The 21,174-nt window shown below is 41.8% G+C and overlaps 1 protein-coding gene and 1 long non-coding RNA gene across 3 annotated transcripts in view; one reads left to right on the forward strand and one right to left on the reverse strand.

Annotated features, from left to right (window-relative positions):
* Positions 1 to 15,023, reverse strand: part of mdfi (MyoD family inhibitor) — a 35,733-nt gene extending 20,710 nt beyond the window's left edge. Inside the window, exons 1-2 of one of the 2 annotated variants that reach the window (XM_061785176.1) lie at positions 14,777 to 15,023; positions 12,922 to 13,117 (exon numbers count right to left, since the gene is read on the reverse strand). In XM_061785176.1, coding sequence (XP_061641160.1) covers positions 12,922 to 13,066 — 145 coding nt within the window. In that variant the 5' untranslated portion in view covers positions 13,067 to 13,117; positions 14,777 to 15,023. The remainder of the gene's footprint in view (positions 1 to 12,921; positions 13,118 to 14,776) is intronic. The other variant, XM_061785174.1, reaches the window with a different exon arrangement.
* Positions 15,024 to 15,637: 614 nt separating this feature from the next.
* LOC133483810 (uncharacterized) lies at positions 15,638 to 18,751 on the forward strand. The gene is made up of 4 exons (XR_009790203.1): positions 15,638 to 15,997; positions 16,215 to 16,294; positions 16,669 to 16,905; positions 17,728 to 18,751. It is a non-coding gene; the product is annotated as an uncharacterized LOC133483810 (long non-coding RNA).
* The last annotated feature ends 2,423 nt before the right edge of the window (positions 18,752 to 21,174 follow it).

Genomic DNA, 21,174 nt, shown 5'->3' on the forward strand with positions numbered 1-21,174 from the left:
TAACATTAAACCTTTATCTGAGACCACACAGTAAACTTTATTTTGAAGGTGATTCCCAGTATACAAGTTCCTTTTTGAACCGTTGCTTTTCTTGGCCATATTTGTATGATGAAAAAGCCATACTCTCTGCCTGTGAAAACATGTCAATTCTTGTTGTTGTTCACATCCACATCCACTTCATTAATTTAAAAAGCAGTTCTGCTGACTTCAACAAAGCAGAAGATTTGTCTAAGTGTGTGTCTGTGTTGGTGTGTTTTCTGTGCTCAACCTGCATCTGGAAGTTGTTATAGTCAACCCCCTGGGATTGTTCAGGGGTCTATGTGCACACTCGTGTAACCTGAAATCCTGTGGCTCTGTGTATGTGTATGTATGTCTGCGAGAGTATACAGTTTGTATGTGTGTGTTAAAAACATACAGGAGGAGAACACATACACATTTAATATAAAAATATACAGCATACAAAATATACAGCATGTCTGGGTGTTTTATGTGTGCACTGGCACCTCACACTGCACTAATGAAGCTGTTATTATGTACACAACACACACACACACACACACGCGCATACGCACATTTACAACACGGAGGCCTTCAAAGCAGGGCAAGCTTGGGCCTCCAAGAGGTGCAGACTCATTCTGAGGCAAATGTGTGCCAGCTGGGTTTGATAAAAACACATTCACGCACACATATATGCACACACAAGCCAAACCACATCCTGTGCATGGACTCAACACTTCCCGGCTATGTTTATTTATTTTAGCAACTCTCGCTCACTTCTCTATCTGTTGTCCTGTCTCTGTCCCCAGCCTCTCACCCCCAAATTCATGTTGGCTCCACACTCACTTCAAATACATTCCCTCTAATAGCTGGCATAGCCTTACAAATACGTTCACATTTCTGTCAAGTCTTTGCAAAAACGTTTAAGTTTGAGCTGCAAGAGAGAAGTATTTTGCTCAGACTAGTACAAAGAAGATATAAAATGACTGCGGATGTTCCTTTCAAAGACAAACAAACCCCTGATTCCTTCAGGAAGAGGCACAGATTCAACTTCCTTTGCACTAAATGGCTCAAGTGACACAGTTCCAATGTTTTGTTCCCAAGTGGCACAATTCTGATGTGAGTCATAGCAGCGTAAAGAGAAAAATAATGCATAATATCAGATATCCTCAGATCGGTACCAAGTCTCTTGAATACGTGGATAAAAAAAAAAATCAGATATGTATTGGATACGCAACGACCGGAACGGCAGCGCAAACTCTGTCAATGCAAGCCTGAAAAATCCAAAATTATTGGATCGGCAAGGTCAATTCCTTTGTTTTTGAAGACATTTGGGTTTCAGATCAAAAGGTGAATATGAGACAAAAGTTCAGAATTCCAGCATTTATTTCATGGTATTTACATCTAGATGTGTTAAATAACTCAGGACAGAGCACTTTTTGTTTGAAACCATCCACTTTTCAAGTGAGCAAAAGTATTAACACAGACATGATTAAATTAACTTTAAGTGAATAACATTTAATATTTGGTGGCATAACCCTTACTTGGAATAACTGCCTCAAGCCTGCGACCCATTGCCTTGACCAGACTGCTGCATTCTTCATTTGAAATGCTTTTCCAGGCCTTTACTGCAGCCTCTTTCAGTTCTCATTTGTTTCTGGGGGTTCTCCCTTTAGTCTTCTCTTCAGGAGGTAAAATGCATGCTCTATTGTGTTAAGGTCCGGTGATTTACTTGGCCAGTCTAAGACCTTCCACTTTTTCCCCCTGATGAAGTCCTTTGTTGTGTTGGCAGTGTGTTTTGGGTCATTGTCTTGTTGCTTGATGAAGCTTCTCCCAATTAGTTTGGATGCATTTTTGCTTTTTGCGGTCCGGCCTGGTCCTTATCCCCCGCAAACAGCGGGGTTCCACTGTAATGGCAAGGTTATTATTTTCTTCTCTGTTGTGACCTAGTGGTTACAACTGCCTCACAGTTCTGAGATTAAGGTTTCGAATCTCAGCTCAAGCATTCCTCTGTGCCGTCTGTACTTTTCTGAATCCTCTAGTTTCCTACTACATTCCGAAAACATCTATGTTAGGTTACTTGAAGACTAAATTGCACATAGATGTGAATGTGAATGGTTGTTTTTTTAATATACAGTACGTGCCCTGCAATTGACTGATGACTTCTCTCGCCATAGTTGGGTGGGATAGGCTACAGCTGACCAGCTGTACTTGTCCCAATGAGGACAAGCACTGTAGAAAACGGATGGCTCAAGGGACAAAACCTAAATTCCATGTTGTCGTAACCCTTGTATAGTTGCATTTTGGACACCTACGCAGGCAGGTTGTTTTATGTATTCAGTGAATCTTTGTACATTGATATGGGATATGGGTCACTTGAAATATAGGCATTAAACCTGAAGCGTAAATCCATCCTTACAGCTGCCATCTCACAAGCTTTTCACCCAGGTCTATGTTATTCACTACCAAAACACTGCAGGAAGTAAAGTAGCATTCATGTATTAGACAAACCATGTAATCTCATGCAAGTGTTGGAACTTAAATAGATTAAATAAATTTCACTTTCCCGACCCCGGATGTGTGGAGTTTCCATGTTCTCCCTGTGCCTGTGTGGGTTTTCTCCGGGTACTCCGGTTTCCTCCCACATCCCAAAAACATGCGTGGTAGGTTGATTGAAGACTCTAAACTGCCCCTTAGGTGTGAATGTGAGTGCGAATGGTTGTTTGTTTATATGTACCCTGCAATTGGCTGGCGACCAGTTCAGGCTGTACCCCGCCTTTCGCCCAAAGATAGTTGGGATAGGCTCCGACACTCCCCCGACCCTCGTGAGGATAAGTGGTACAGAAAAAGGATGGATGGATGAATACCTAGTGACACCTAGTGATTAGGATTGTAACATGGACAGTAAAATTCTAACTTGTTGAGCATCATCCACGACCTGGAGTTTTTTTGTTTCAAACACTGCTCCTGTATCAGTCTATACTGTTTTTGTTTGGCCATGTTATTGTGAAGTGACTCAGGCAAATGCTAACGCTAATTGGGAGTGTAGTGATTTGCTAGCCGTCATTGCAGCAGCTAGTATGTGATCAATTGCCACTCAATGCAACATTCATGTGTCTGTGCCGTCTTTGTTTGCATATTTCAATGCCATTACATAACTGTATAATATGCTATGCTAGATGGCCATTGGTGGTGCATTCAAATATTCAAATAGCATGGAATCAATTCCCACTCAATACTTCAGACACAACCAGCCTGTGATTGACTGGTGACCAGTCCATGTCATAGTCTGTGTTCCACTCTTAAACTGTAGGGATCGGGTCCAGGCCCTACAGCACAGGTGTCAAACTCCGGGCCTGGGGGGCAGCTCTGACCCACCACACCATTTTATGTGGCCCGTGAAAGCAAAGTATTTGTGTCAAAGTCCATAATTCTTGATAAAATCTGTTCCAAAATGTCAAATAGCCATATGTAATAAATAACGTTGAGATATTGCAAGCATTGTTTTTCTTACTCAACCCCTTTTTACAATAACTTAAACAATAGCTGAATAAACTATTATCCTTGACTTCTGATTTCAAACCTATCCATCCTTCCATCATTTTGTTGTGTATATGTAATAGTATGATGGGCCAATTAAACATTTACAGTATATGGTTTTACAGTCATTACGGCCCTCTGAGGGAAATTGTAACTACTATGTGGCCCGTCACGAAAATGAGTTTCACACCCCTGCCATAAGTGATCAAATCACTGATAAAACCACCATTTTATTAATAAGCCCATTGTGTAATTTCATTTACAAGGTTAAGTTTCTTGGTTTCTTGGAGCCGGTATTATGTCATTACCAAGCCAAATGAATGTCCTGCCTAAACTCATTTTGAGAAGGGAAAGGGATGTTTTTCTCAAATCCTATGAAAATATGACTAGCTGGCTCCTTTAATATAATATTGTTTTGAAGTTGAACAATAACATATTTCCCGATTCTTGGTGTGACATATTTGTCTTTGGGCATGCTATTGTGATGGCCGCTAATTGCTTTTTTGAAAGATAGTTGCTGGCAGGGTCAGAAAAGTCGTTAAATAAATTCCCGAATTTGGCTCGCTGCTGAAATTGTATTCTTGCTCCTCAGCTGTGGGTGGCGACTATTACACTTTTCCAAATCAGTGATTTGAATCATTACAAGTTGGACCTAATCCACATTGTATCCCCAAACTTGCAGGCTGCACTGACTCTGAGTGGGCCACGAGCTGCCCATGCCTGACCTACTGGAGCTAGACTCAATGTTAGCTGAAGTTTCGGTGTGTTAAGTAATTGAATTACAGTAAGTTAGCACCCATTATTTCTGTCATGTTGTAATGTTGGTTTGACCTGACTGATTAGAATACATGATTTGACTAGAGCAGTGATTTCCAACCTTTATGGAGCCAAGGCACATATTTTACAATTGAAAAATCTCATGGCACACCAACAAACAAAAATATCACAAAAGGTGGATACATTAATTAATGTATGTACTTCCTGCCATCTAATAGAAGACCATTCATTTGTTCTGTCTGTCACTATGCCTCACTGGCATAAATAGATGAACAAAGATACATTATTGTAAATATAATTTTTGAGCAATTAAGTACACAAGTATATACAGTAAATGACAAAGTCATTTAAATCGACACATTGGTCCATCTTGTGATTGGATCAGTGATCGGTTATCGTTTTTTTAAATTCGCTGATTGGTGTTCGGCCCCAAAAATCCTGATTGTGTACAGCCTTGTTGAAAAAAATTTGAGTTCCTGAGAACTAAACACATTCCCACCAAAGCCCTTAGTGCCATCCAAGCAGGCCCTCAAACAATTGTTCACTGGCATCAACATCAAACCACCAACCCGCCCGACCTCAGAGCCATTCGGGAGATCTGAGAATGATGAGCTTCTAATTGGAATCAGACCAGAGCAATCAAGGTCTGAAGAGACCCGGCTGTGTCCCTATACAGTTGTTTGTTCACATAATGTTCTTGTGTTTATGCATGTTTGCAAAATTGGAGTAATGTATGTGCATATCCACAATGCACTTGCGTGTGTGTCACTGCAGGGCAAAGGGGAGGAATTTTGCTTTCCTGGTAAACACAGCTAGTAAAGCAAAAACATATGGATAACACATACACACACACACACACACACACACACACACACACACACACAGACATGCACACACATTTGTATATGCACAGAGGCTACTATATGAGCTGATGCAAATGATGTGACATATTTTAAACCAGCAGCAGGATAGCACAGCTTCCAGTTTCTTTGACTGGGATCGCTACTGCCTTTAAGACAGATAGAAATAATCACCAAAAGTGACCAAATGCTGTGATGTGATGGCCCTCTACTGTATATATTGTCTTGAGCAAAGTCTTGGACTTATATAACATACTGAGGATTTGCACAATCATAAATAATTGGTAATAAATCAGAGACAATCACGTCAAATGAATATGTTAAAAGTTAGTTAAATAACAGCTGAGTTTAGAATAATTTTGTAATAGACAGATACTGTATTTCCTCAAATATAATCCTGCACTATATTTGACGCAGCGTCGCAATTAATTGCCATGTCCCTGTATAACACAAACCATCTGCAGAGCAGACATTTTGTAAAACTGGAGTTTAGAGTCTAAAAACAACATTCTGCTGCATGAGAAAACTAAAAGAACAATGTTTTGTTGTGCATTCATTCCATGCAGGGAAAACACAACTAAGTATTGTCCAGAAAAAAAGAAAAAAAAAGACTTGACAGAGACCATAGTTTAATAAACAATAATGTTATTATAGACATTTTTTAGATTTCAATTTTATTATATACAAACCCCAATTCCAATGAAGTTGGAGCACTGTGTGAAACAAATAAAAACAGAACAAAATTATTTGCAAATCCTTTCCAACCTACTGCATATTCAATTGAATGCATACCAAAGACAAGATATTTAATGTTCAAACTGATTAACTTTTTTTGTTGCAACACGTTCCAAAAAAGCTGGTAAGTGCCATACCCTATACACGTATTATGCTTTATTATTGGACGATGCACTATGTAACCTTATGAGTGCACATTTTGTATTGGCGCACACTTTAATAGCTGATTGAGCCAGAAAAATATATAGTGGGAGATAGAAGTCAAGAGGACTCGAACGAGGTGGAGAGCATCAAAGCAGAATTTGGTAGCACAGATATTGTGGGGACAGTGCTGTAGTAGCTGCCTGGCCAGTGGTAACAACTGGAACTGATTGAAACCACACACGAACACTGAGGGTTTTGACCAGAACGAGCATAACACGAGGGAGCACACAACTCTGGTTGGGACAGTTGTATCTGAATCCAATAAGTAACAAAAACAAATCCATGCAAGAGCACGCATACAATGAAGAAAAGTGGAATTCATTGTTTAACTGCAGTCTGGTTGACACACGTGCACATACACGCACACACACACAAATAACCCGAATGTTTAAAGAGAGATTATACCTTGAACGAATGACAGTGATAGAAGCTCATTAAAAACTAAAACTGACTACTTTTAAACATTATAGTAATTGTGTTAGATGGTCACTTAGATTTGTCTTTTTCCTACACCTTCATAACTGTTATACTGTCACACTGTATTAAACTCATTACAGTTAGGTATCGAGATAAAAAAATAAATAAATAAACGGTAGGTAATGTAATGTAGTTCACTATAAAAGCCTGAAAATTATTTTCCCTGGATCTCTAAAATCACAGACTTGAGTCACCTTCAGATTCAAATCTTGTCTGTTTCAGTATGTCATTCTCAACAGCAATGTGTATTTGTGCCATTGTGGGATATTTTGTCTGTAGCAAAGGCAGCTGAGCTTACCGGGTATTGCTACGACACAGAGGGTCTCTGCCTTTATTGGCAGCAAATCCTTCGTGTTCCAGTAAGAAATGTGAGAAATGGGTAAGAAATGTGAGAAATGGGTATTCAGAAGACAAACATCTTCCAGAAAAACAGAAAGCAATTATGAAATAAATACTAATTTATGTTTTTTGGATTGGGTAACTGTGACTCAGTGGTAGTTAGACTGCAAATAGAGATTAGAGATTGTGAAAATAGCAAGCACCGGACATTTTTTAGTCAATATGATGTGGTTATTAACATTATTAATGTAATTGGATGTTAAAGCACTGATCAATCCAGTATGAAATATCACACTGCCCGTCAGGTACTGTGCAGGCTAATGCATTGAAGTGTAGAGTTTCACTTCTAAACATGTTGTAAGCAGTGGTCCAAGAGCACTTCTAGCTGAACATAATTGTTTCTGGGAACATTGACGGCTTGGTGATCTCAAGAATAACGATTATAATAATGATAACCAATCATGAAACATAAAGGATGGCAGCAGATAACTTGAAGCCAGAGGAGACAACCCATGCATTCACAACCATTTGATCTTCAATTCAAACTTGCACCAAGTGATTTTACATGAAAGGCTTGTTTATTGCCTTTCAAATTATGTTGACGTAGTCTCTCATCGGTTAATGTGTGTTTGTGTGCTTGTGAGAGGCAGCAACACTTTCTCAAACGTTTGCTAGGTGGAGAAGTGGTGGGGCAAGAAAGCTCACTCATTTTTGTACTTCAAATATGTTGTAAAAATGCCCCAAATTGCACCTCGGTTATTTCAATCTTGGTGGGAAACTAAATTAGACATTGGCCTCAATGAACTTCTGTGACTAAAATGAGACAGGCAGCCACACAGTTGCATTCAAACACTGGATAGGAGAAAACATACTGCAGTTTAGTGTGGAACAAACATGACGCGATCAAACAAAATATCACCAATATTTAGACTGTAGCTTGTTATTGGAGAAAAAAAAAATACATGTATTTGTATACATGTATATTAATGAATTAACTGAATAAATATCATTTAAACATTCACGAAGTCTTGATGACTCCACCACAGACTCATATACGACAGTGTGTAAACCAAACTGGTACATGTTTACAGAGAACTAGATAGACCCTAAAAGCAGCCAGTTTTAAATGACAAAAACAAGATGAAGTGACAGTGAAGAGAATTATTGTCACAACTACTGTATGTTGTCACGTTGTGGTAGAATATAGGCTAACAATACAGATCAACGTTGAGTTTGTCAACAAATAACTATTTTCACCTCACTAAATGAATTTCTCCCATATAATAAGAAAGCCCTTTATTAGACCTTGGGCGACAATATTCAAATAATTACCTCAACCAAGCACAAATTGTGTTAGGCCAGGAATTGTTTTTGATTGCCGTCTGCTGGTTGGTTAGATTGTTTTTAAAGTTTATATAGTTTGTTATAGAGAAGTGGCGCATGGGCTAAGGAATAACCCATTTTATTTTGGTGTAGATCCAGACAAACGTACAGCTCAGTTCATTTATTTTCATTGTCCACTGTTATAGACGGCTTGCATTTTGGCCAAATAGGGCAGTCATGCCGCAGATGGAACTGAGGTTAAAAAAAATCAACGGCCCAGGAAAGTTGCAAAAAAAGGTCTTGTAAATTTGACACATCACAGAAAAAAAGTCTTTTTAACAAGCCTGTCAAATTTGAATGAATGAAAAAAAATTGCGATGTATGTGAAATCGGGCTTCAAAATGGCCAAGAATTGAGACATTCTTTCAGCTTCCAGATACTGTGGGCATGTCGCAGAATGCTCTGAAAATCCCAACTCTTGGAGCTTTCAGCTGACAATCAAATATGTGTCAGAATTCCCAGCGATGCACATTCCACACACTCTCAAGGGCCGCAGAGAGGCATTCTGTGGCAGCCAGGCAGCCTCTGAGCCCCACGCCGGGACAATTTTCCCTCCTTTGCCTATGTTGAAATTTAGCCATTAATCGTGTTGCTGTGGCCATTGAAGGATGCACCATATGTGGTCACAGCAGTGCGATGGACCTGGGTGGCTTTTTTTTTTTCTCCTCCTCCTCGCCTTGCGAGGTCGGCAACTGCAAGGATGACGGCCCTAATGTAGTTAAGCTGGACTTCCCGCGGCTACTCTAGCAGCTGACGGGCTGGCAACTGGCCGCCAGGAAAGCAGAGCCTGTCCACTTCGCCGCTGCCTCACTATGCGCCGTGTGTGGGGTCACACCACGGCAGATATACTGTAGCCCAAATAAGACATTACACTTCAGGGAAGATGTATTTTTCTTTCGAGTTGTAGGCATAGTTTGAAAGCTAACTGTATGCTATACTGGAAGGACTGGGTCAAGTTATTATGAATAAGGAAGTGGCAATTCCGCCGAATATCCACTGCATGGAATGAGGGCACTTGGCATTTATATAGTGGGGGACGGGCAATTGATGCCAGAAAGTATACGCCCCAGCCCGCTTTCGTCATGGGGAATCAGGTCAGATGAGATGGTGAAAAAGAGTTTTAAGCTATAGCTAAACAATTTAGTACTATATTCTTCTCAGTCTTTGCATGTTTTCAGCACTTAGCAGCAAACATATTTAATGTTGTGAGAAAAAAAAGCATGTAAATGACTTATCTGGGTATTTAAAAACAGTAAGTCATAATTATTCAATAAAACGTGTCCCACAAACAGTTTGTTTGTTCAGCCACCATCTAAAGAGATCTCATTTTAAAACACAGCTGCAAAGTACCTGAACAATGTATCTTTGTAAAGGCAAATTTGTTGATGCAGCTCTTGCATTGGATCTCATTAGATTATTGTGCAAGGTGAGTGTATCAGTATCAGGAAATCAACAGGAATTGTAATCGACAAACAGTCCCAAAACAGGATTCCACCTATCCATCCATACAGTATATACTGTACAAATCAAGGAATTAGTAGGCTCAGATTAGGAATGCGACAAAGAAGCAAGATAAAACAACATGAGAGAAGTGGGTCAAAAACACTGAATAGGAGGCACAAAAAAAAAAGATGCCAGTGGTAAAAAAAAAGAATGAGGGGTTAGCATATGAAGCTGAGGTTTGCCTACATAAACAGATAGCCTCATTGCATCTTCATGTCTGAGGCAGAGCAACATTCCCAACAGTGAGGAGCACACATCTGTCAAAACATAGCACCATTCTGTGGCCTTGGAGCCAATGAGGGGAGCTTGACTTACTTAGAGCAGGAAAAGCTGTGAACACAATCGGGGACAACTAGATTACAAAAAGATCTCTCTGCACTCTGTTGTGCATGCTTGCTCACTACGCAAGGGAGACATTCATCATTAAAATGTAGACAGTTTGGTAAAAATGGTTTCATTTCAGTTATCAAATTTGTGATACCAAAATGGTTTGAATAAATTAATAAATGTACATGTTGATTAAATGCATCAAGCGGCGGATGTGTTTAATCTATAATAACTACATCAAAATACAGACAGAAGATAGATTTAGATTTATACTGCTAAATCTGTCTCTCTGGAAAAACTATTAATTTACTGCAATTCACCTTTTTATGGTTATAATATGAAAGATTTTGTTCAATGTGCATGAAGACTTTTTCTGGTACACCGTAAAAAATCAAATGTAGTGTTTTCTCCAACCAGAGATTTACACAATAAAATCATGCTGTCTTGAACTGCTAATTGGTACCAAAAATAAATGGTGAATAGAAAAATTATTAGTAAAATGATGTTAAAAAAAACAAAAAAATGCAATTTTACTGTATGTAGTTTTAGAAAAGTATACAAATATTTGTATATAATGTCTTGAATAAAAGAAGCATCCTTGGGTCCCTTTAAAGGTGATACTCTATTTAATTATTATTAATATTATTATTATTATTCGCATGTTTGTGAAAATGCCGACAGCCAGCTCAGACATTGACCAATTCTTGGTCTTGCTCTATTTGTGTTTTTGAAGTGTCTTTAAGCATGACGTCAGCGCAGTGGGTGAACAGGTCTTGTACCACTTCTTAGGAAGTCAAAGAGACCCAGTCATGTGTCGTGAGCTGTTGACGCAAACAGCAAGAGAAAACAGTTTTAATGCATGTGCTGGCTAGGCAAATATCTGGTAGATTCTTGTAAGTGTTGTATGTGGGCTGTCAGATGTTTTTTTTTTTTTTTTACTGTCGTTGTGTACGCTGTGTTGCCCCAAAATCCTGGCTTCTCTGGATGTGAATGGAGGGAGGGAGGGGGAACCGAAGTGGAGCACTGAAAGCAGGGCCTTGTTGCCCTCAGTGGTAGCCTGACCAATCCTCTCCTCCTCACCCTGGCTCACCTACATACCCTCAACACACACACAAGCACACGCACGCAACCAGTCAAGCAGACTGCCAGTCTAACTTTAATAGAAGTCTCAGTTATACTTAGTGATAGCTTCCTGAGTTTGCAAAGGTAACGTCAGCTTAGCTAAATGAACACGTTGAGGCACCATCCTGCTTCTTAATAACTTAAAAAAGATCCCCTGAGGTATTATCAAGAGAGTTGATGTTCTTCTTAATCTCAATACAGGAATATGGGAAGTAGCAGAGAGTAGTCGTTACTAGACTAGCAAATTGCCAAAAAAATTGCCAACAATAGAATAAAAAAGGTCTCAATAAAGAGTTTTGTTGCAGGATGCCATGGCAACACATGACATGACGTAAATCTTTGCACACTTCCATAATAGTTCCTACATTAGACTTGCTGATGCACAACTACTCAACATTAAGAGCCATAACGCATTCCCAATTCTGGCTGAGTCATTCAAGCACCAGATGGTCCACCTCCTGCCAACCACGCCCCACCACCTGCCTACCTACCCCATGACCGATCAAACAAAGGGGAAAGGTCACACGCAAATTCCCAGCAGCCCCATAGGTGATCTTCGGTGTTCCACTGAAGCTGAATTCATCTTGACCCTCTCATCTCATCCATGGAAGCACAGACCCATCCTCAAGCAAGTGCTGTGGCTGTCATGTGGCATCTACTAGGGGAAGCAGCTATTTCCCATGGACCCCAAACCAAGCTGCTGGCAACAACTTGATTTAATGTGTAAGCAGCAAACATACAACATGTAACAAACTGAAAAAAAAAAAAAAAAAAAGAGTGCAGCCCATTTGAACTGAACTCAGCCTCTATCTTTGTCATATGTCATATTACTACTTATTTCGATAGAGGACAATGGATGACAATATCCCTGAATCAGTGACAGGTTTGGGTGGACAAACAAAAAATCCTGGATGCTTAGTTATGATGTTTACCCATCCTTCCATTATATACATCCATCCATCCATCCATTTTCTGAGCCGCTTCTCCTCACTAGGGTTGCGGGGGTGCTGTCACCGGGCATGAGGCGGGGTACACCCTGAACTGGTTGCCAGCCAATCGCAGGGCACATACAAACAAACAACCATTCGCACTCACAGTCACACCTACAGGCAATTTAGAGTCTCCAATTAATGGATGATTTTGGGATGTGGGAGGAAACCGGAGTGCCCGGAGAAAACCCACGCAGGCACGGGGAGAAGAGCAAACTCCACACAGGCGGGGCCGGGGATTGAACCCGGGTCCTCAGAACTGTGAGGCTGACGCTCTAACCAGTCGTCCACCGTGCCGCCCATTATATACAATACTACAATAATAAATAAATATGTGACAAACATAATAGACCAGAGCCAGAGCTGAGATTTGAATCTTGAACCCCTGAACTGTGAGGCAGATGTGCCAAGCCGAATACCACTGTGCTGCCTAATGATGTTTACATTCATGAAAAATCTGCTTTCACTCAATCTGAAAGGTCATTTTTTTCTTCTAAGAATCCCTCTGTCACTACTCTGTGTGTCTTTTGTGCCGGCTGCACAGTTTATGCACTACAAAAACAACAAATGTTTTACATAGCTTACTCAACCCGTCACTTCTGCAATGTTCCATTCACAACTGCAGTATACCAATAACGCATGTCGAACGATAGAACCTGTTATCTTACCTCTACTTGTTGTTGGGATCAGGGCCTTATTTTCAATCTCTATGGTAGCCTTTACATGTAAGATGGGAAGGGGGGCTGCGGGACAGGGGTCCCCATCCTCTGGTGGCTTTGGGGAGATGGCAGGAGCACTCCTCTCCTCATCCATGGGCGTAGGCTTGGCTCTTTTCCGAGGAGGTGGAGGGGCCGAGGAGCTAGCCTGGTGGAAAGGGATAGTCAAACATATCATTACAGTATGGGGAAAATGATCACTGTATGAATAACAGGAACAATTTCTTATTGTGTTATGTGGTTCGTGGTGGGAGGTGGATCCCAGCGTGAATAAGGTATTCCTAAATTAGTAAAAGACACAGTATTCAGGTTATACTTTCTTTCAAAACTAGAAATGCCTCATCACATTTAGTTTCGAATGACCTTCGTTTTCAACTATGAAATGCTTCAATGCTTCCGTTTGATGGGGAAGTCCTTTTACATACTAGCAAAAACTTTTATCAAGCAAAGCACTAGAAACTGTTGTTGCTCAGAGACCAGGTGACAAAAATAACCCAAAGAGAACAGGAATAAACTTTTAATACTGAACATATATATTACAGGTACAGTATTTTTATTATAAGAAATATTTAGATTTTGACTGTCACTGAGAAACAAGTCAATCAATAGTACTTCCAGTCAAGTCCAAAACAGTACATTTGTGTCACACTTTCGCCATTAAATACCAAATGCTTCATTGTTTTATGTAGTGTAAAATACTGTATATTATGTAATATTAACAGTGAAAACCTTATTTTTTTTAACAGTTGTATGACAGTTGAGACTCTTCAAATTTTATTTTACAGGAAAACTGTTTCAAAATATGAACAAATCTGAGATGACCGGCATCACTGAAAGGGCTGTCCGAAACTTCATTCAAATGAAGACTAAAGGTTTTTTTTTTTTTTTTTTTATTAAAATCTGAAAATATAACAGGTATTGAACGTTTTAGAAAAATAACGATTAATTACAACAGATGAGAAACAGGTCTGAAGAGTGAGTCACTAGGACATTCCATCATGTGGTGTTTTGACAATGATAGGGAGAGACTGCCGGGTCAGCACATTTGAGTCATCAAAACATTCATTTACCATGGTTTTTTTGGGGGGGGTGTGTGTAATTTAATGTCACCATCAGTAAGTGCAAACAAGTTGGTAGAATATTTATAGAATCAAATATTTAAAGTACACAACAACAAAAAAAGAACCTTCAAGTGTTAGGCCACTGAATGTCAAGTTTGATAAAGTGACTACAGCCACGGCTCTGACCAGATCAATATGATCTTTAAATTCACAGTTTCTTCAGGTGGATATGAAACCGTTATGGAAAAAAATGCAGTTTTTGTTCAGAATGAACTGCAAAATAGAGTTGGACTTGAGTCACGTGCCAGCATGTGTTTGGCGCGCGCCTGCCACTCATCTGGACAGCTGTTTGCGCGCTCCCGCGGCTTCAAGCCACTCAATACCTTGACGACTTTTTGCCTCAAAACGCCCCAACAAACGAGCTTTTAACGTGTACGCACTCAGAAAGTTCAGTTGTTTAGGTAAAAAACCTTTCGAGAAGTTTCGACCCCCCCACCCCCAAAAGACTTCGACCTGAGTAACACGCAACACTTTACAAATCGGGCAACTTTTGGCGTGCTCTCACGATAGTTGCGAGCGAAATAACGTGTTGCTTTTGCTTGAATAACACGCGTCGGTTTCCCTTAACGAGTCCCTGCACGCTGAGAGAGACAGCTGGGTGTGAAGAACTTTCATTTGCGCGCAATAGAAAGTCGTTTTGTACCGCAACGACGATAAGGACGAGTGGGACGACGACACGAACTCACCTTGTGTGTGGATGGGTGGCGGAGTATCCCAACTTTTGGCTAATTCATTCTCTGACCTCTCCAGGTGGACTTCTGTCACCCTCCGAGAGCTCCTTCCCCCTTCCCCCTCCACCCTTATCTACACCCTCCCGCGGATCTTGCCCTCCGCACGCCGGGCACGTGCACTCCCCCCAAAAAACGTCACTTTTCAGTGCATTTTCCCCCACTCGCGATCCCACTTTCCCCCTCTTCCTCTCTGCCTCCCTAAAAACTTTCTCTGGCTCGTCCCTCGTCCTCCAGATGTTGCGACTCTTGGCAATTTATCGGTAGAGAGAAAAAAAAAGTGTGTGTGGGGGGGGGGGGGGGGGGGGGGGGGGGCGTTGTGACTGCAGCTTTTTTTTTTTTTTTTTTTTTGCTCTCGCGCGAGTAAAAAAAATCGGACTTAATGCGCGACGGAATTCGAATTCGTGTCCGTCTCGTGTGGTGCCTTCATGGTCCCAGCGTGCTGCAGCTTTTGGGCAGGAAACTGCAGTGATTGTGCTTCCTCCAGGCTACAAACTGGGCTGTCATATAATTACCGATTAACCCGAAGCAGCGAGCACTACGGGCGAAAGCTTTAATGCCAGTGAATTACGAAGCCGATAACCACATGTTTTCACATTAATAAAAGACTTTGTCACAGATGGCAACAGTGCAGGTAGCTATACACGGACACATTGAGGCACTGACTTTATGGACGCTATAGTCAACAGACTGTGTCATGATGAGTCATTGCTGTGATATTTATTTATTTGTCTTCAATGTAAAAAGTTGCACACACACGTTTGTGCACTTTTTGAGGGGGTGGGGGCGGGGGGGGGGGGGGGGGTAGTCTACCAACATAGAAAATAGTGCTCATTTTCTTCTTTTTCTGGCAAAGCCAGTTATCTTCACGTGAAGAGAATCACCCCAAAGGCACACACAGTAATCTGAAATTGATTATTTCCGTTTTCATTCATTCTTGAATGGGGAAAATTGTAGATGAGAAGAATCACGGGAACATTGAGGGCCCACTGTAGTGCAGTTCAGCTGCACTAACACATTAGTTGTTAACGTTTACGAAGGCATACATTTTGACAATTGGAGATGTACCCAATAAAGTGTCCAGTCACTGTACTGGTGTAGGGTCTCGCTTTTAAATTCACATGTTGTTGCAATCCCCTTTGTGACTCTTCCTCTTCCTTCCAGTAAGAGGCCATAATGGTAGGTTCCAGAACATTATTAAGCATTTGTCTCCATTGAGTCATACTGTATTTCGTACACATAAGGTGAAATTAGTCTTGGCAGATGTGTTATGCATTTCAAATAACACTAAAAGAAAATATAACTGTATATGTGCTTGATATCAACAAAGCTGTTCTGTCTTTTCGATAACTACAAAGAACGACTGTTCTGTTCTCTTCTGTTCTGTTATCAAAAGCGATTTGGTTGCATTTGTCTGACAGTGGCAGGCCACCTCCTGGAAGACAAGATGACCGTCTATCCTGTTCAGGCTCATGGGTGAGCTGGAAGCTATCCCGAAAGATTTTTTGTGCAAGAGGTGGGGTACACTGTCGTGATCTAATCTGCCAAAGAAGAAAATCATTTCTACAAACGACTGTGGGAAAACGTGGAGAGCTACAGAATATTCTGTTTTTCCATCTGTATTTGAGAAAGCCAGTCACTTTGTGGTTCATGGAGAATAAGGAACAGGACTACTATCATTTCCACTTGTCAGGGCTGCTGTTTCAGCAACCTGAGTCCAGCCCTTAAGTGTGTGTGTGTGGGGGGGGGGGATGTCATGATTGCTTTGCATGGCTGACGTGTTGTCCAATTTTTGCTTCCTGAAGACCTCGTAATTTTATCTCTAACCCATTCTTGCTGTTTGTCCCCAGTCTGCCATCTGCCCTTGCTCCCTGCAAACCAGCGCTCACCTCTTGCGGCCCACCGACAACCCGGACTCCTACCCAGCCAGACTGGTCCTCCTTGGAACCCTGCTGATCCTGAATCTAGTTCTCGGAGCTCTTTTTGTTTGCTTCCAATCTACAATAAACATTTGTTCACAAACTGCCTTCCCTCTCCTCTCTGCGTCTGGGTCCAACTCGCAAGCCGAATCCTGACACCACTGTAGGGTAAGGGTTACATCTTCCATTTAACCTGAGTACTCCTGATATGCATCATATCCTATACTGAACCTTTTTGAGCCACCTTACTCGCGTCCGGCAATATGGTGATACCAGCCAGCAATCAAAATAATGCCCCTTGCACTGTCTTTCTTGGTGGAGGCAAAAGCAATGTTCAGTTTAAATGTAGACAAGTGATTCCCTTTTTTTTGTCCTGTTCGGCTGTTAGGTCAAGCAGAATGAAAAATCTGTATCCCGTTTATGCCGGAACAGTTTTACTGTGTCACAGTGGAGTTTTTAAGCTTCCGCTGTGGTTTCTTAGTATTATAATTGAGGTTTATTGAGAATCAGAGACGATCAGTCAAACAGAACAAAGTTTCTAGAGGGGAAAGAGAAACAAAGACAAAAGACAAAGCACTAATTGTAAACAGGATGAGAGAAGTAAGTTATTAAATTATCTACAACAATGAAACATTAAATATGAGTGTTGCATGGGGCTGTAATGCTACACCCTGTGAGGGAAGGACCGGACAAGATAGAACAGGAGAAGAAGCATGCAGGACAAGGGTCGTGAACCCGGCTGTACAACTGAAGTGTGGTGGGATTAATTATGTAAATTATAAAAGCCTACAGGACAATAGTATAAGTGAGGGGATACACAAGCGATTTGCATATTCATGAGTTATTTGTCGCAATAAGTGTGTGGCCCCACATCCAGTGAAAGAGTCCCAGGGGTGCGTGCCTGCGGATACATGCAAGTGAATTGACACTGTTTTACATGCACAAAGACTGACAGAAGTCTCCTGTAATTGCTGTGCCCACACCACGCAGGCTGAGGACCCCACCCAATCAATCAAGGGGCGGGATTGGGCCCAGGGGTCCACCTGAGAGCAGCCCAGTGGACAGAAAACGTCCCACACCGAGGGAACCTGGGCAGTCCGCCGGCCCCACCGAGGCACCCCGACAACTGGCCACCCAGTAGGGGCCGCAGGGACCCAATGCCACCCCACCAGCCACCGCCCCACATGCCCCGTCACCCCCCCTCCCAAATCCCACCCACGACCCACTGCCCCCCACAGATGTGTGTATGTGGTGCATTAAAACGTGGGAAGTGTGATGCATTTAAAATCCAGGGGGGCAGGCAGGGCGGAGAGGCAGGGCGCACGGACAGGGAAACAGCACAGACGTGCTGAAACCCAGTCCGACACCCACACCCTCCCGATCCCATACCAGTCCCCCAGGAACTGTGCCCAGATGTGATTAGTGAAAAAAATATGTACAGTGAGTGGTGTGAGTGTGTGCTAAGTGAGTGATTAAGAGGCATGGGTCCTGCAGGTCGGGCCCATTAGGCCGGACAACCACCGAAGAAGAGGGCTATGCCACCCAAAGCACCGACCCCGGGCCCCAACCCCCCACATTCACACCAGCACCCACTACCCGCCCCCGAGTGTGGGAGGTACACCCCCCCCTCCCAAACCAGGCAGGGACAAAAACCCCACAGCAGGCCCCACAGCCTGCAGGGGACCGCCCGGCTCCCCCACGGGAAGAGGAAGAGGAGACCGCAGCGGGACGCAAGAAACGGAGGGAAGAGGAGGAAGCAGGCCCGAGGAGTGATCAAAAGCATCGAATTGGTGTACATTCCCATAAAGCATGAAAATAGGTGTCTGGGGTATTTTTGGTGTATTGCACGCATATATTAGATGGAGAGAAGCCCATTTTATGCATAGTGTACTGAGTAAAGTGTGTTCTATGGAGCACTTTATATTGTATAAGCTGTAGATTTGTGTTTTTTGTCATTCTAAACATATTGTTACAAATCTGTATCCAGTAGCTACGGTCAGCAGACATGGAAAGGTCTTCTTCCCATTTGGTGATTGGTAAGTGCATTGATTTAGTGCATGACATTAATTTATAAACTTTGTGATTCCCAATTAGGGTGCTGTGAAACTCTTGTGTGCCGTGAGAGATCATAAGGGGTTGGGTGGGAAATTATCCAGTTTCTCTTAATTTGTCTGAAAAGTATGATTTATTAATTACAAATATATTTCTGTTCATCTATCTATGACAGTGATGTGTAGTGACAGGCAGAACAATTGAATGCTCTTCTTCTCAACTGTCTTCTACTGTAAAGACATTTGGTAAAGCAGAGCAGTGACAAAGGACATACTGTATGCTCCTTTGACCTCAATTACTTTGGCCATCTTACTGTATTAGACTTAAAATGAACGGGCTTCTTACTGATATACAGTGTAGAAACATCAGTCAGAGTATGAAAAATATGCCTTGAGAACTAAAAATAGACATTTTTGGCTTTCTACTGCTGGTGGTTGGAAGAGTACAATATGCAAACGTGTTGCACATAATTGTAGTGTTTCGCACAGGCTTGCAAAGGACATAAAGCAAACAAGTCGTGGTACAAGCCAACCCAGCGGACGATATTCGGCTCATGTTGACACCTGGACGTTGCAGCGTGGGTACGGTAATGTGCTGCAGCAAATCTTCACACGCCTTTCAGACAACCTCCATTTTTGTTAACAACCTGACGGCCACCTTTTCAGTTTGGTCTCTCAATCAGTCATCTGACCCGGTCAAACTTTGACAGTGAGGTGTTTGCAGGATTTTTGACAAATTGCAAGTTGGTTTGTTTTTGCATTGAGGAAAGGATCCACAAAGTTTTTGTTGTTTCAGTTGAAATGGACAGAAAATCTCTTTGATCTAAACATCCAGGTTTAATTTGAAATAAAGACAATAAGGTACAATAATGGAAAGTTAAATGCAATATATCTCTGCTTGTAATCAAACCAACACGTGGAAGGCCCAATAACCCAAATTCCCAGCATTTACGCCTCACCACAGCATCCCATTTGCTCTCCCTGTGGCTGTTTATAGGGCAAGGAACCATATTTGGTAACTTAGACCAGTGATTCCCAACCAGTGAGCCATGGCACATTAGTGCGTCATGAGAGATTATCAGGTGTGCTGCGGGAAATTATTCAATTTCACATAATTTGTTCCAAAAATGATTCATTTACTACAAGTAATGTATGTATCTTGGTCCAACTATCTATGCTAGAGACTCCAACTATGTTATTTCTGCCAAGTCAAATCTGCAGCCCAGTTATCTCTTTCTCTGTACCGGAACATAAAATTCAACAACACAACTGCCATGTGCACATCTTAATCTTAAAACAAGATTGGTGATCAAAATCCTATGGAAAAGAGATGTATTGCAAACCCAAACTACGAGCTTTACCCTTCAGTGTGGGCCAGACTGTCAAACAGCACGTCAACAAAGAGTTCCTGTGATGTTTGCTTCATTCAGTGCGCAAGAAGAGGCGAGAGTTGTGGCAGGACAATTTGTGGCTGCTTCATCAGGACAACGCGGCTCATGCGCTCACAATAGCCTGAACATCCAACAGTTCCTGGCCAAGAAGAACATGCCGGAGTAAGCTCCCTACTCACCAGATCTGTCTCTGTGTGATGTTTCAACGGGAGCCCTTTTTAAGAAGTGGACGACATCAAGATGGTCGTGACTACAAAGCTGCGAAGGATTCCAGAAGAATCCTTCCAGGAGTGCTTGAAGGTGTGACAGAGAAGGCTTGGAAAGTGTATTAGACTCCAGAGGGATTGCTTTGAAGGGGAAAAGTTGTAGGTTGTACATTGGATTTGAACTATATCTTTTGTGACGCCAGTCCTGGAACCTTTCTGACTCACCTCATATTCAAGTGTGGAATGTTTGCACAGGAGTTATTATTCATCACACATGGTGCTTGTAAAGAAACGTAACAATGCATGTTACTTCAGCCCACCATATTGTCTGACGTTGGTATTTAAACACATTAGACCTGGAGGTGTTATGCTCCAGTGTGAACACCTTGTGGTGCAGGGGGTCAACTTTTGGTCTGGTTCATAGGCGAATAGAGCTGAGCCATCCTGCGCCTGAGTGCACCAAGCAAGCAAATATGACAGCGTCGTTCCACATTCCTCACCTCCAACACGATCAAATCAGTCTCCAGTTATGAAGCAGCGGCAGCTGCTATCACAACGAACTGCAACACATAGTCGGTGGATGATGTGTCATTAGCAAAGAGCTATAAATGAGAAAACACTCTTAACTTTAACTTAATCAAGTAGGTTAGCATGAAGTTTAGAAGTAAGATGATGTAGCTAGCTTTCAAAAATCGACTACATCTAGTTTATTCTACAGATAACTAATGTTTTTTTCCGTATTCTATAAAATCTGTTGTTATTACCTTGACCTGGTGCTGGCAGATTGAT

This window comes from Phyllopteryx taeniolatus, chromosome 9 (genome assembly GCF_024500385.1).
Source record: "Phyllopteryx taeniolatus isolate TA_2022b chromosome 9, UOR_Ptae_1.2, whole genome shotgun sequence".
Taxonomy (NCBI): domain Eukaryota; kingdom Metazoa; phylum Chordata; class Actinopteri; order Syngnathiformes; family Syngnathidae; genus Phyllopteryx; species Phyllopteryx taeniolatus.